The sequence below is a fragment of the Glycine max genome, chromosome 16, assembly GCF_000004515.6.
Source record: "Glycine max cultivar Williams 82 chromosome 16, Glycine_max_v4.0, whole genome shotgun sequence".
Classification (NCBI taxonomy): domain Eukaryota; kingdom Viridiplantae; phylum Streptophyta; class Magnoliopsida; order Fabales; family Fabaceae; genus Glycine; species Glycine max.
The window spans coordinates 26,259,071-26,274,911 of NC_038252.2; the positions used below are offsets into that span (position 1 = coordinate 26,259,071).

Here is a 15,841-nt window from a genome sequence, read left to right on the forward strand (position 1 = left end):
AGATAGGTGTCAGAAACGGGGAGCAAAAATACCTCCACCCCCAAGCTTATAGCTGAAATACCCTTGATTCCCTCTGTTACCCGCATCTCTCCCATGCTCCCCTTTATCATTGATCCATTCCCTAGTAACAGATTCCTCAATGTGCATAACTGTATGCTCTGCTGAATGGCTGCCACATGCCCCCTTCCCTTTTCTACATATACCCTCCAAACTCTTGGACGACCACAGCGACTCTGGTCCTGCATTTGCTTATTGGCCGCATCAGTGGAGTAGGATGAATTGACATTAGACCAAGATTCATCTTCATTGTGATGTAGTTTTTGACTTTTTGTGATCTAGTCTTGAACTTTTTCATTTTGAAATTTCTACTTGTTTTCTTATGTCCAAGAATGAAGAAAACTTTCATGAAAGTAAATCCTTCAGTAGGATAGTTTGAGGCTGTTGTAGGATTGCTTTAATTTCAGAATGCAATATAGCTATAGCTAGGGGATGTTTTATTGTGTTTCTAGACTAAGGGCATTAATGGTAAGTTTGTTTGGACTCCAATTTAAATTCACTACTTTCATCCAAATGTATGGTTTTATAATTTCATCATTTGGCTGTGTCACCAAATCTTATGATAATGATAAGCACACTTGAGCCAAGTGTCATTAATCTATACATCAAAAGATTGTTGCCTTTTCATGGGCAAAATTGACCCTTTGCATGGTGCCCGGGGATTTTGCACTCTGTTTCTACCTTAATTTTCAATGTTCATTACCTTTCTAACATATTGACTGTTGATTATGACATTAAGTTTTTTAGTTGTATGCTTTTGCTTCAGAGTGGATCTAATGAAGAAAAAGAAACTAAGTTGCGTGTAGAAATAAAAGAGCTTTTGAAGGAGGCAAGCTCACTGTCGCAGTAAGTGACTCATGCTTTGGCCATTATCTCCTCCCATGAAAAGAAATGTGTCTTGGAATTCCAAATTCAATTGTTTTTATTTCCTTCTATTTATGGTTAGAACCAATTACATCCTTCCATATTTTTGTCTCAACTACTCCTTACAAGGGGTGGAAGCTAGTAGCCACACCCCCTCGATCAAAAATTTGTTCTATACTTTTGGTTAGGTATACATTAAAAAGATTATAAATATATTACGTAGGTAATTGTTAGAATATAGGAAAATATCTCAACATATCTTTGCTTATCGTCTTGGAATAGTTTTCTTATTTCCTCATGATATCTTAGAATTAGTCATCATGTTTCCTTATCATGATTTGCTTCCCTAATTAGTTAGGATTATTATTAGTATAAACAACGGTTTGTACTCTAGGTCTTTGAACTTATCAACACATCAATACATTGTAATCCATCTTAGTTAATACTTAATGTCAATTCAGTATTTCATTCTCTTTTATCTCTCTTCCTCCTTCACCTTAAAACCATAATTTCAACAATAATGACATGTTTTCTATTGACACACTGAAAGATTACATGTAATTTTCATGTTCAGGTCAAGGAACTCACTCTCCTAATGATCAATGTCATTCCACACAACAATCAACTAAGGACTCTTTTACCTTCTTAGTTGTATCTTGAATAAAATTATTTGGTGAAGCCTGAAACACCATTTATTTTCATTACTTGTATTTTGTTTTCTCTATGTTTTTGTGTCTACTTCCAGTTTTTAATTAAGGTTTCAGACCAGATGAGACGCATTATGAAAATGTTTAAAGAGCAATAGAAATATCTTACATTTAAATCTAATATAAACTTTGAATATTATATGTTTATGTTTGTGAGAGAGATAGAGTACATGAGTCATTTCATTGTCCTCTCAGGCCATCAACCTTCGCACAAGCAGCAAAACTCAAGAGACTGGCAGCTGCAAAGGAGAGAGAACTAGCAAAGTGTGAGTTATTTACTCGAATCATCTCATGTTACATATTGCATTCTATGTAAATGTAGACTAGACTGACTTTGTAAATTTAAAATTGAGTGATGGAACAGAGAGTACAATGAGAAGAAGAGAAAACAGGGGGGAAAAACTACGTAGAGAGACACAAATACAGAAAACAGGAATCAATAAATAAGAGAACAATGAGGATATGATTACAAGAGAAACCTGAAAAAAAAAACTGAACAAGAAGAAAAAAAGCTGCTAGTTTGGTTGCCATGTGGTCACTGTAGGGTCACATAGGGATCATGCAGTAGTCACAACTCACAAGGTAAGACAGGTGACAAGTGAAGCATGCTAGTTATGAACTTTGGAAGGGTTTTCTACAAGATGAAACCTTCTTTTACCCAAAATCCAAAAAACCACCTTCATAAAATGCCCATCTAATGTATATTTTAGTTGCCATTCTCAGTATCTTGGACACTGTTAGTATAGTAGTACTGTAGTGCTGTGAAATGCTACTATTATGGCTGCTATGGATGCTACAGTGAAGTGCAATGCAGTGCATATAGTGACCAGCGGCCACAGTCACTATAGTGTGCTATTGACAACTATGGTACATACAAAAAGAGAGAAGGATAAAAACTCACCCTTAAGTGGAAAAGAATTTGAATATGATTGAACTTTGATAGTAATGAAAGGTATTTTTAGAGTGGAGCATATAAAGATCTACTTTCACAAAATGGTTCTTTTACTATCTTTAGAGTGAAAGTGATTATTTGCAAATATTTTTTTGCCACTAGGCTTATGCAATGTTCGGATAAGAGGACTTGAATATAATGAGAGATATTTTTGGATGAAATGCTTAAGTGTTTTCTCAACAATCAGCTTCTCATATATATATCAAACTTAGCTTACAAAGGAAGCTTTTACAGAAAACTCAGAATAGCGCAGATACAAAAAATAAAAAAGAAGAATAGTAGCCTAGTACAATAGGGATATAATAACCTATCTTCTAACATTCCCCCTCAAACTAGAGCATATATATCATATGCACCAAGCTTGGAACATAAAAATTGAATCTTAGGTCCCCCCAATGACTTAGTCTAAATATCTGCAATTTGATCATTAGAGCTAATTTTTTCAGTACTAATTTCCTTAGTTAACAACTTTTCTCAAACAAAGTGGCTGTCAATTTCTATGTTTGGTTCTTTCATAGAATACTGTATTAGAAGCAATATGAAGTGCTGCCTGATCATCCCAATATAGTTGCATCAGCTAAACTTCACAAAATTCAAGTTCTTGGAGTTGTTTGACCCACATCAGTTCACAAGTGGCTAAAGTCATGTTCCTATATTCAGCTTCTGCACTAGATAGAACAACAACATTTTGTTTGTTACTCTTCCGAGAAATAAGATTTCCTCCTATGAATACACAATATCCAGTAGTAGAGCGCCTGTCTATAGGAGAGCTTGCCCAGTCAGCATCACAATACCCAATAACATGGTTAGTTCCCTTGCCTTCATACAACAATCCCTGTTTTGGAGCCCTTTTAATGTACTTAAGAATACAAATTACAACATTCCAATGATCAGTGTTGTAACATCCCATTTTTTTCATAAATAAATTTAAAAAGTTTTTTAGTAAAAATAATAAAAATAAATAAATAGAGTAAATAATAGGTCATAAATGCCCCTAGCTATAAATAGCAACATGCTAGGTTTTTCAGACTGACTCCTCAGCTTTCTCTGTCTCTCATTCTCGTTTTTCCCCTTCTTCTCTCAAAACCCTTTCTTTTTCCCGCAGCTCACTAAACCTGTTTCAGAAAAACGAAGATCTCGGACTCATTCACCATTAGATCGTCGTGAAATTTAAACACCAGGATCACAACCCAATTCCGAGAATTCTCAGCGTTGGGAATTTCAAAATCATGTCTGAGCTTATAGGAAAATCATTCGCATTGTAGCCTTTTAATTTCCCGCAGAAACCCAAAATTGTCTCGGTAAAACTATGATCCCGGTTTCGTTAACCGTTGGATTTTCATGAAATTTGGATATGTTGTTCGAAATTCAACTGCGCACACTTCCACCATTGGGATTTGCGAGATAATATTCGCGGAGGGAGACAAAGGAATCGCATGAAGACAGTACAAGTGGAGGTTTCAATCTCTTCTCCGTCTCTCTGACGTTTGGAAATTCTATCGGAGCAGTCGGAGGAATAACTGAAGGAATCTCAGGGAACCGCTAGAGATGCTGCTATCGCTGGCTGAAGACACGTGAGTCCGCTCAAAGATAAGGGATGAGTTATTCACAATTGGGGATTAGTGAGAACATGTGTAGGGATCCTTAGAGATATCAATTGGAATGAGTTTTGGGGTGTTTTTGTAATTTTCATTTTATCCTTATAATAATTACAGTGAATTATATATGTTTGACAAACCAATTGTTGTGAAATTGATATGCTATTGTGTTGAGCGTGAACCCTATAAATCGAGCATTTTTCCAATTAATATGAATTGATGAAATAAAGTAAGGAAAAATTTAGAGAGAGATATTAATTTTGTATTTTATCTTTTTCTTGCTTTTTTTAGGTTTTTATATATAATTTAAAAAATTAATATCATAATTGAAATTGACCAAAGTGTTCATATAATTATTTAGAATTTGTGCATTGAAAGCTTACTTTGATATTTGTGATTCAATATGATGTATGTTAGCTTATATATATAGAGGTAGTTATTTATATTAATAATTTATGTAAATAATATTGTAGAGTGTTATAGTATGATTCCAAAAATTATTAAGTGTTGGAGTTTGAGAATATTATGGTTAAATTTGATGAACATGTGTGTGTTGTACCTTATGAATATCATTAGGAATGTTATGAGATGGTTGATGTGATGTTAAAGTGTGGACATGATATTTGATTGTGAATAAGTGGATGTGTTTAACACTTGATGTTACATTAATTATATTGTGAGCTATGAATTATACAATAACCCGGCCAGTGTTTATGCGCAGTGTTAAAGAGAAAGTGTAGGTTCCTAGTTAGGAACCAATGTTAAATTGTAGCGCAATTGTGTTAAACATGTTTGAAACATGAGTGTGAGGTCGTGTAAATGCGCAGTGTTAAAGAGAAAGTGTAGGTTTCCTATTTAGGAACCAGTGTTAAAGAGAAAGTGTAGGTTTCCTATTTAAGAACCAGTGTTAAATTGTAGCGAAATATGTTGTACGTGTTTAACACACGAGTGTGAGGTCATGGGTATTGTATAATTCATGAGCAGTGTCTGTGTGGTAAAATGATTTTAGGGGTTGAACATGAATCAGGAGGGAGAGGCCCTGACGGACTCTTCGGAGTGTAGGCCTTGGCGGTCACCGGGTTTGAGTGCTCCTTTAAGCCTATGCTGATCCCATATGGTTGGAGCATTCTCGCAAAACATCGTGACCTTGACTGGTCTTCCTATGATCTTACTTAGTGAGAGTGACCTGACAAACCCATTGTGTGGTGTGTCTTGTTATGTACTCCTAAGCGCCCCAGGGTGGTTTTTCACTGACATGGTACCACATTGCATATAGGCTTGAGTCTTAGCATAGCTGTCTCATGCGCTTGCTAATTGTTTATTATGAAATTGATGTGTTATTATGTCTTGATCAGAGCGTGTGATTCTTGTGTAATGTGATTGATGATTGAAAAGTGAACTTTGAATGACAAAGTGGTGGAATTACGTGAATTACGTGTAACTAAGTTTTATTTGGTTTATATGATATGTATATCTAGTTGCTTTGTTTCTCTATTAGTTAGGAATGTGATAACTCACTCCCCGTGTGTTGTTTGTGTTTGGATCCTGTGATGATCTTGAACTTTGTGTTTGGGGAAGCAGATGACTAGGTGAATTGCTTTAAGGAACCATGTGCTGAAGGATGTCGGGACACAACGCTCTGATAGGATGTGACATTGGGGTATAGGGTTTTATAGACGGCCTTGTTTGAGCCAAAGTGAATTTATTATTTATTTAGAAAAGTTTTATGATGATGTTAGAAAGGTGAATGTGAGCCTGTTACCTTCTTGAAAGGCTTGTATTTAAATATGTTTTAAAAACTTGAATTAAGTTTTTTTTTTAATTATTTCTTTTATTATTAGTACATATATGTGTGGGGTAGGGTGTCACAAGTGTGAGGAGCCTTCATAAATTGACTAACTACCCCAACTGGAAAAGAGATGTTAAGTCTAGTGATTGTAAGATAAATGAGTTTCCTAACTAGTCTCCTATACCATTTAGGATCATTGAAGGGTTCACCCTATTCTGCCATCAACTTTTGATTTGGGTCAATGGGACTGTCAATAAGCCTACACTTAATCATGCCTGCTTCTTTCAAGATATTCAAAGCATACTTTCTTTGAGAAATAACAATGCATCCGTTTGATTGAGTCACCTCAATACCAAGAAGGTATTTTAGACACCCAAGGTCATTTGTCTGTAAGTGGCTAAATAGGTGCTTTTTCAGTCGATAAATTGTAGCAGCATCATTCCCTATAATAATTATGTCATCAACATAGAAAATTAGATAAATAGACTTTCCTGTGTGACAATAGAAAACTGAATGATCTGCTTCACTATGCTTCAATCCAAAAGTCTATACAATTTGACTTAATTTCCCAAACTAAGCTCGTGGAGATTGTTTGAGGCCATAGAGAGATCGACACAATTTACAAACTAACCCCATTCCCCCTGAGCATCAAACCCAGGGGTTTGCTCCATGTATATCCCTTCTAGGTCACCATGTAAGAAAGCATTTTTATTATCCAATTGATGAATAGGCCAATGGCGAATGGAAGCCATAGCAAGGAATAGATGGACTGTGGTGAATTTGGTCGTTGGAGAAAAGGTATCACCATAATCAAGACCATATATCTGTGTGTATCCTTTTGCCACCTATCGAGCCTTAAGGTGATCAATTCACTATTAGGCCCAACCTTAATAGCATACACCCATCTACAACCAACTGTCTTCTTCCCAAGAGGTAGGGGAACTAGTTCCCATGCGCCATTGCTTTCAAGAGCCTGTATTTCAACAATCATGGCTTGTTGCCATCTAGGGCGATCAAGTGCTTCATGGATATTTTTAGGAATGGTGAGAGATGATATGGATGAAACAAAGGAAAAGTAAAAAGGAGATAACTAGTGATAACTCAAACAAATATAAATATGATGAGAATTTCTGGTAGTTGGAACTGCTGTACGTATATCTGAAGGTGACGGACAGGAAGCAATGGACTCTCCATGTGACATAGGACTAGATAACTCTGTGTGTGTCTCATATTGGTGAGTAGAGTGAGGCGATGAAGAAGGCTGGAAAGGCTGGTTGGAGAGGTGGCTTGACTTGGGTCCATATAGGGAGTTCATGAACTAGAGACATTAGTGGATCAAGTGATGGGACAGGTAAAACTTGTTGGACAAAATTGAAATCTTGCATTAAAGAAGAGAAAAAGGGAGTTTCTTCAAAGGTGACATCTGCAGACATGTAGTATCCTCTAGTCTGGTGAGTAGCATCGATACCCCTTTTGTTGACAGTAGTCAAGAAAAACACATTTAATGGCCCTTGCAGATAGCTTGTCTTGACCTAGAGAAACATCATGAACAAAACAAGTACAACCAAAAATACGAGGAGAGACATAAAATAAGGGTTCATTTGGTAATGTAATTGAGTAATGATTTGTATTCTCAAGAGATAAAGATGTCATCACCCCAATGATGAACAAGAACATTTGCACCAAGAAATAAGGTACATGCAGTTTCAACTAAGTGTTTATTTTTTCTCTCTGCCATACTATTTTTGTTGTGGTGTATGAGGACATGTGGCCTGATGTAAAATGCCTTGTGTGGTTAAAACAAAGAGAGATTAGAGGAGAAATATTCTTTGGCATTATCACTCCCAAGAATCTTAATTACTTTTCCAAACTGGGTCTTGATTTCATTAAAGAAAGACATGAATATAGGTAAATGTTCATATTGATCTTTCATTAAATAAACCCAGGTACATCTAGAGTATTCATCAATAAAGGTAACAAAATACTTGAAACCAAAAGATGTGACTCGGCTTGGACCCCAAATATAAGAGTGAATAGTGTAAAAAACATAATTACATCTTGTTTCAGTTCTATTTGGAAAAGAGGACCTAACATGTTTTCCTAATTGACACGACTGACACTACATGAAGCTTGCTAAGATTTGGAACCATTTTCTTCAATTTTGACAAATGTGGATGACCTATGCAATCATGGAAAAGTTTAGGAGACAGAGATGCAAAACAAGACATAGATGGTTAGTTTCAAGATATTAGGGGCCTCTGGATTCATGTCCTAGGCCAATCAACTGACTTGTACCACGTTCCAGTATAACAAAGGAATCAGCATCAAATGTTTCAGAACAATTTAATGATTTTGTCAATTGACTAAGAGAAACTAAGTTGAAAGGACAATTAGGAACAAAAAGAACTAGATCCAAGTTTAAAGAAGAATAAATGGAGACTTTTCTGACTCCTTTAGATGTGACTTTGGTGCCATTTGCTAGGGCGATCAGATAAAGAAATTTTGGAGGAGAAATAGAGGTGAATAGAGAGAGTCATTACCGAAAATATGATCTGAAGCACTTGAATCAATTACCCATGGAGCGCTATCCACAAACTGAGAAATGCAAGCTGTTGAAGTATTCGGGCCTGAAGATGATTGAGCTTGATTATTGAACTTCAATCGAAGGTATTCTTGATACTCCTCTTCAAAAAACTTAGTATCAAGTGTTTCTAATTTGGTGACATTTCTGTTTTATCAGGCCAGCCAATTATGTAGTAGCATTTGTCTTGGGCCTTCATGAAAGGTTCCAACCTAAGAACCCAACATTACCAATAGAGATAATGGAGATCCAGGACCAGATCTAGGTCCAAGGAGATCCACGAGTTGTTCTGTATTGTCACGACAAGTTTCCAACAAGGACTAAAACAAAATTCACTAATTTATCAGCAAACAAACAAAAATATTGTTAATTTATCAAGGACAAAAATAAAATATAAAGAACCAAAAACAAAATTGTTTTATTGGGGGCTCAATGCAAAACCTAAATTTATTAGGAAGCAAACATAAAAATCTGGTATTTATTGGAGATAACAAACATATTTAAGCCTATTTTATAATCATAAGTTCACCCTTGTGTTAGTTTTGTAAATGTTGCGTGAGATGTTTAATTGCCTATATATGAAATTTAAACATTTTGGAATGCAAATAGTATGGTGCTTGGCATGATGGTATCAAATATTGTACTGCTTAAAGCAACAGACTTTTACCCTAAAAAAAGGATTATGGAACACAGGATTCTGGTTGGGGCAATTATGCATCCACTCTTAGATAGCTTTTATTTTACCTAATTTTTATGAATATAAAGATAAATCTGATATCTGTACAAATGCAACATAGAGATTGTAATTGTTTATCAAAATATTGCAAGTGTTACTTAATCCATTGCAAAACAGATTCCTAATGGTTGGAGAGACTGCTTCTGAATTAGATCTTTTTAAGTTGGATAGGTAGAATTAGATGTAGTCACATCAGAATTTATGTATTATTTGTGCCGAGGTTATGGTGAAAGTAGCATTATTCTATTTTATCTGCTAATTCTATTTAACAAATCTAGCATTTATAAAAAAAAATTATAGTTTTAACTAACATTCAGGTCAAAGTTTACATGACAAGGATAATGATTTGTATTCAAAAGTTCTGCTCATCTCAAAGGTATTTCCTGGTCGAATATTTGTTTTTAGGTTTACTTTTTTTTTTTTTTGCAGAGGCCGATTGATATGGTGGTGTGATGCAGGTTTCAACTTTCAACATATTTAATTCTGCTTATCTGGTTTTGGAGTGTTCCTGTCTCTAGCATATCTCAACAACTTGTGCAACCATTTGGTAATGGAATTATGATTAATACATTAATTTTACTAGATTATGTTACAAACTCTCACTCATTTGGATTCGGCTGCTGGGTTGCTTGCTGTACAAAAATCTGCCTGTTTTTTTTATTTGGATATTTGTATTATACTATACTTACTAGTTGAGAATGTTAACTTTTACCATTTAGTTACCTTACCTTTCATCTTAGGTATAGGCTATAGATATAGTTTTTCTATTGGCTATAATTATGGATGTTAGGTTTACTTTTAATTATAGATACAAACACAAAATGAATTGTAGTTAGGGTTATGTATATATTTATAGAGGTTGAATAGACATAAGTATTTACTTTTTGTTTTGATTTTTTTTAATTTAAATTTGATACCATTTTTTTAAATATAAAAGAATGTAATTTTTATTTCAATTAATGTGCTTAAAAACATGTGCTGCATGGAAAAAATACACTAGGTTTTTCAAATAAGGACCTAGGGGACAAATGCATTTCTCATTGCTTCTTATTATTGGTTTATTATACATTATTTTTCCGGGAGATTATTATCTTGGAGGGGTTCAAAATAACAATATCATGGTAAGCAATTGCTACTATTCTTGCCCAGTTGGAATCAGTGCAGATTAAATTTGAGGATGAGGTGAAGGCATTGATTCTATTGTCATCGCTACCGGATAGTTGGGCTGCAACTATTACTGTAGTTAGTAGTTCTACAAGGGAGAACACATTAAAGCTTAGTGACATCCGTGACTTGATCTTAAGCGAATATGTTCGCAAGAAAGATTTAGGAGAATCTTCCAGTCATGTTTCCAATTCAGCATTGAATACTGAAGGCAGGGGAAGGACTACCCAGAAGGGTCAGAATGGTCAAGGCAGGTCAAAGTCAAAAGGGAAAGGTCAAATAAAATTTCAAAGTGACATTACTTGCTGGAATTGTGACAAGAGAGGTCACTTTAGCAATCAGTGCAAGGCACCAAAGAAGAACAAGTCGCACGAAAACAAGAAGCATGATGATGATGAATCCACAAATGCAGCAACTGATGAACTTGATGATGCATTAATTTGCAGTTTGGATAGTCCAGTTGATTCATGGATCATGGACTCAAGTGCGTCGTTCCACACTACTCCCTTTAAAGATTTATTTTCTAACTATATTTCTGGAAGATTTGGGAAAGTTTACCTTGCAGATGGAAAATCTCTTGACATTGTCGGAAGAGGTGATATCAACATCAAGACCTCCAGTGGATTCCCATGGACATTGCACAATGTCAGACATATTCCCACCTTAAAGAGAAATTTAATATCTATAGGGCAGTTGGATGATGAGGGGCATCACACCACTTTTGGAGATGGAGCTTGGAAGGTAACAAAAGGCAATCTCGTTGTGGCTCGTGGAAAGAAGCGAGAATCTCTTTACATGATTGCAGATGAGGATATGGTAGCAGTTACTGAGGCTGTCAATAATTCAACCATGTGGCATCAAAGACTTGGACACATGAGTGAAAAAGGAATGAAGCTTACGGCAACAAAGGGTAAGCTATCAAGCCTGAAGCATGTTGATGTTGGTGTTTGTGAACATTGTATCCTTGGAAAGCAGAAAAAGGTCAGCTTCTCAAGGGTAGGGAAGACTCCTAAAGTTGAAAGGCTAGAATTGGTGCACACAGATGTTTGGAGGCCAGCCCTAGTGAAATCTGTTGGAAATTCACGTTATTATGTCACCTTTATCGACGACTCTACCAGAAATGTATGGGTTTATTTTCTTAAAAATAAATCTGATGTGTTTTCTGTGTTTAAAAGGTGGAAAACAGAAGTTGAAAATCAAACAGGTCTAAAGGTTAAAAGTCTGAAATCAGACATGCGCAAAATGGTGTTGTAGAAAGGATGAATAGAACCTTGAACAAGAGAGTGACGTGTATGCGGATCCAATCTGGCTTGCCTAAAGCATTCTAGGCAGAAGCAATAAACACAACAACATATCTCATCAATAAAGGACCATCAGTTCCTTTGAATTATCAGTTGCTCGAAGAAGTATGGTCTGAAAAGGAGGTAAAACTTTCACATTTGAGAATTTTTGGTTGTGTTTCATATATACTGACAAACTCTAATAGTAGAGATAAATTGGATCCGAAGGCGAGGAAGTGTTATTTTATCGGTTATGGATCTGACATGTATGGCTACAGGTTTTGGGATGACCAAACCAAGAAAGTTATCAGAAGCAGGAATGCTAGTTTTAATGAGAACTTATTTTATAAGAACAAATGTTTTGCAGAATCTACATGTGTAGGTAAACTATCAATTTTTTTTGAGAAAGCAACACTTGAAGAAATTTCAGAAAGTGATGTAGCCAACAGAAACTAGAGTACAAGCGTAGAGGTTGAATCAGATCCATAACCATCAACTCCTCCAAGAAAATCTAGCAGAATTTCAGTACCACCAGATAGGTATTCCCCTTCATTGCATTATTTGTTGTTAACTGATGCTGATGAGCCAAAATGTTTCAGTGAGGCTACGCAGGGGAATGACTCTATTGAGTGGGACCTAGCAATGAAAGATGAGATGACATCCCCTCATAAGAATAAGACGTGGTCTTTAACTAAATTGCCAGAAGGAAAGAAAGTGTTACAAAATAGGTGGGTCTATAGGCTAAAGGAAGAACCTGATGATAGAAGAAGATATCAGGCGAGACTTGTGGTGAAAGGGTTTCAGCAGAAACAAGGAATTAATTTCACAGAGATCTTCTCTCCAGTTGTAAAGATGACTACCATTAGAGTTATTCTGAGTATTATAGCTGCAAAGAATCTTTACTTGGAGCAGTTAGATGTTAAAATTGCATTCTTGCATGGGGATTTAGAGGAAGACGTCTATATGACCCAACCAGAAGGTTTTGAAGTGCCAGGCAAGGAGAATCTTGTGTGCAAGCTTCATAAAAGTTTATATGGCTTGAAACAAGCACTGAGGTAGTGGTACAAGAAGTATAATGAGTTTATGAGCAACTCAGGATTCAATAGATGTGACATGGACCATTGCTCCTACGTTAAGAAATATACTAATAGTTATGTTATCCTTGTCGTATATGTTGATGACATGTTGATTGCAGGATCTAGTATGACAGAAATTAACAGGTTGAAGCAGCAGTTAGTAGAAAACTTTGAAATGAAAGATCTTGGTCTAGCTAAACAAATTCTTGGTATGAGAATTCTTAGAAATAGATCAGAAGGAATTTTGAAGTTGTCTCAGGAGAAATATATACACAAGTTTCTTGACAGGTTTGACCTTGAAGATTCTAAGACCAGGAATACCCCTTTGGGATCTCATTTTGAAGTTTTCAAAGAAGCAATCTTTGCAAACAGATGAAGAAAAAAGTTACATGTCAAGAGTACCATATGCATCAGTAGTCAGGAGTTTGATGTATGCTATGGTGTGTACCAGACCTGACATAGCACATGCAGTGGGAGTTGTCAATAGGTTCCTATCAAATCCAGCAAAGGAGCATTAGGAAGGCGTAAAGTGGATACTCAGATATCTGAAGGGTACTTCGGAGATGTGTTTGTGCTTCAGAAAAAACAATCTCACTTTACAGGAATTTTCAGATGCAGACTTGGGAGGAGATTTTGATACCAAGAAAAGCACCATAGGCTACATTTTTACTTTGGGAGGTACTATTGTGAGTTGGAAGTCTAAACTTCAAAATAGAGTTGCTCTCTCAACCACTGAAGCCGAGTACATAGCTATCTCATAAGCAGCTAAAGATATGATTTGGCTAAAGAATTTTCTCAACGAATTAGGAAAAGAACAAGATAATGCTTCAATGTTTAGTGACAATCAAAGTGCTATAAGTCTTGCTAAGAATCCAGTCTTCCATTCTAGATGCAATCATATTCAATTAAGATACCATTTTATCAGGGAGTTGATAAATGATGAAGACTTATCTTTGTTGAAGATCTTAGGATCAGAGAATACAATAGATATGTTGACTAAAGTTGTTACAACTGACAAGTTGAGGCTTTGCATTGCCTCAGTTGGCCTTCAAGGATAATTGAAGATGAAAGCACTACACTAGGTAAAGAGTCAATGAACTCATTGCTTACAAGGAGCTGTTAGAGTTTGGAACTTAGATCCCAAGTGGGAGAATTGTTAGAGTTTTGTGGTCTTAGTCCCACATCGCTTGGATTGTTAGAGTTTTGTAGTCTTAGTCCCACATCGCTTGGTTTGTAAAAACTTGTGTCTCATTAATGTTATATATAGAGACACCTTGTAAGCTTTTAAATGTGCAAGTAAGAAAAAGTTCTCTTAGTGTAGCCGTGGACGTAGGCACATACATTGTGTGCTGAACCACGTTAAAACTATGTGTCTTTTCTCTCTTCCATTTATTCCTTTCTCTTCTTTTTATTGTTCTATACTAACAACTGGTATCAGAGTCGATGGTTCGACTTGGTGACTGGTTCAGACGAGTAAGATGGCGGTGATGGATCCTAGCCTTGGGGATCCCTTGTATCGAAAGTCTTCCTGGTGGTGTGTTCAAGCAGCGTGTCCCGCAGATGGAGCGAGGGTGCAAGTAATGGCTATACTCGTGGATGACTTCCCCTCAAGGGGGAGGCTACCATGTGGAAGAGACTCACATTTGAGGGGGGGATGTGTTGGAGTACAAGTGTGAGGTGAAGTCCCATATTGGGTAGAAGTGGAAAGGTTGAGCACCATATAAGTGAGGAGAAGACCCATAAACTTGAGTCTTAAGGTTTTGGGTTAGAGTATGATGTCAGGTCTCTTTATGTGGTGGTTCGTGGTCCACAGGTGTACCCCTCGAATCTCCCCAACAAATGACCTTATGCATAAGTTCAAAATAAGCTTTTGGAAAGTTAATATGATAAAGTTTATACAAATTAACTTATAGAAAAACTTTTTCCTTTTATTTTTTTCTTATTTTTTGTCTTATAGATGGTTATAGAGAAATTTATCCAAATAGACCCCTACTATATTTTGACTTGAAAGTAACACTTATGTAAAAATGCTATAGAATAAAAAACATTATCAATTCCTTATTTCATTACAAACCTTTGATACAACATTAACAAACTAAACATTCATGTAATTAAGTAATATCAAAATACATTAGTTTAAAATAACCAAACCAAAAAAGACTAAACAAATTTGACTACTAACAAACATACAAATGGTTTAGTTGTTGTATTTGAAATGTGAAAATGTTTAATGATGCATATAAATAATTACAAATAGAATTAATGAATAACATATAAGAGGTTGATATAATCTAAATTGAGTAGGTTTCTTAAGAGATAATTTGACAAAACTATTTATAGATTGGTAAAATATTTCCTTATTTTAAGGTTTCTTGAGTACACTTTGTCATACCCTAATTTCGTCCAGGGATTATTATTTGATGATATACAATCTTTGATTGCCCGCTTCGAGATACTTGGCACCCTTTGTTGCACAATATGTGAAGTCCCGAGACATGCCGAAAATCAAAAGGAAGCAGGCTTACGTGATCCGTGAAAATTCCGTAATGTGACGGAAATTGAAAGGAGGTGTTTTTCGCAATCCGTGAGTTTTCGTAACTTCTTCGAAAGCTAAAAAAGAGTAAATACATAATCGTTAAGATTCGTAACCTTGCGGAAGGAAATTAAGTATCGTTACGAAATTCGTAAAGTTTTGTAACGTTACGGAAAAAGAATTACCAAAAAAAAGGTAAAAGGGGGTGTATTTAGTAAAATGGGGGTGCAAATAGTAATTTTTGAATCTGGGCCCTTCTAGAGGTTTCTGGGCAATTTCTTGCTTAAGGTTGAAGCAACCTAGCTCGCCTGGGCGAGCTAGGTGGCCACCACACCCCCCATTTTGTTGAAAAATAGGATTCCGGGGCTTCCAGGACACCCGTAATGCTTCCGTAAAATTCCCATAACCCTAAATAAGAATATTTAACTTAATAAGGGTGAGAGTGAAGAGAAAAAGAGAAGAAAATCAAGTCCTATATGCTTCCGTAAGGCTTCCGTAACTTTT

At 35.8% G+C, this 15,841-nt stretch overlaps 1 protein-coding gene across 1 annotated transcript; it reads left to right on the forward strand.

Moving 5' to 3' along the window:
* Positions 1 to 489: 489 nt before the first annotated feature.
* LOC100813524 (protein GET1) lies at positions 490 to 9,886 on the forward strand. The gene is made up of 5 exons (XM_026126104.2): positions 490 to 525; positions 824 to 903; positions 1,824 to 1,894; positions 9,602 to 9,660; positions 9,743 to 9,886. Exons 1-5 carry the CDS (start codon positions 490 to 492, stop codon positions 9,800 to 9,802), a joined length of 306 nt encoding a protein of 101 aa, XP_025981889.1. The 3' UTR covers positions 9,803 to 9,886.
* The last annotated feature ends 5,955 nt before the right edge of the window (positions 9,887 to 15,841 follow it).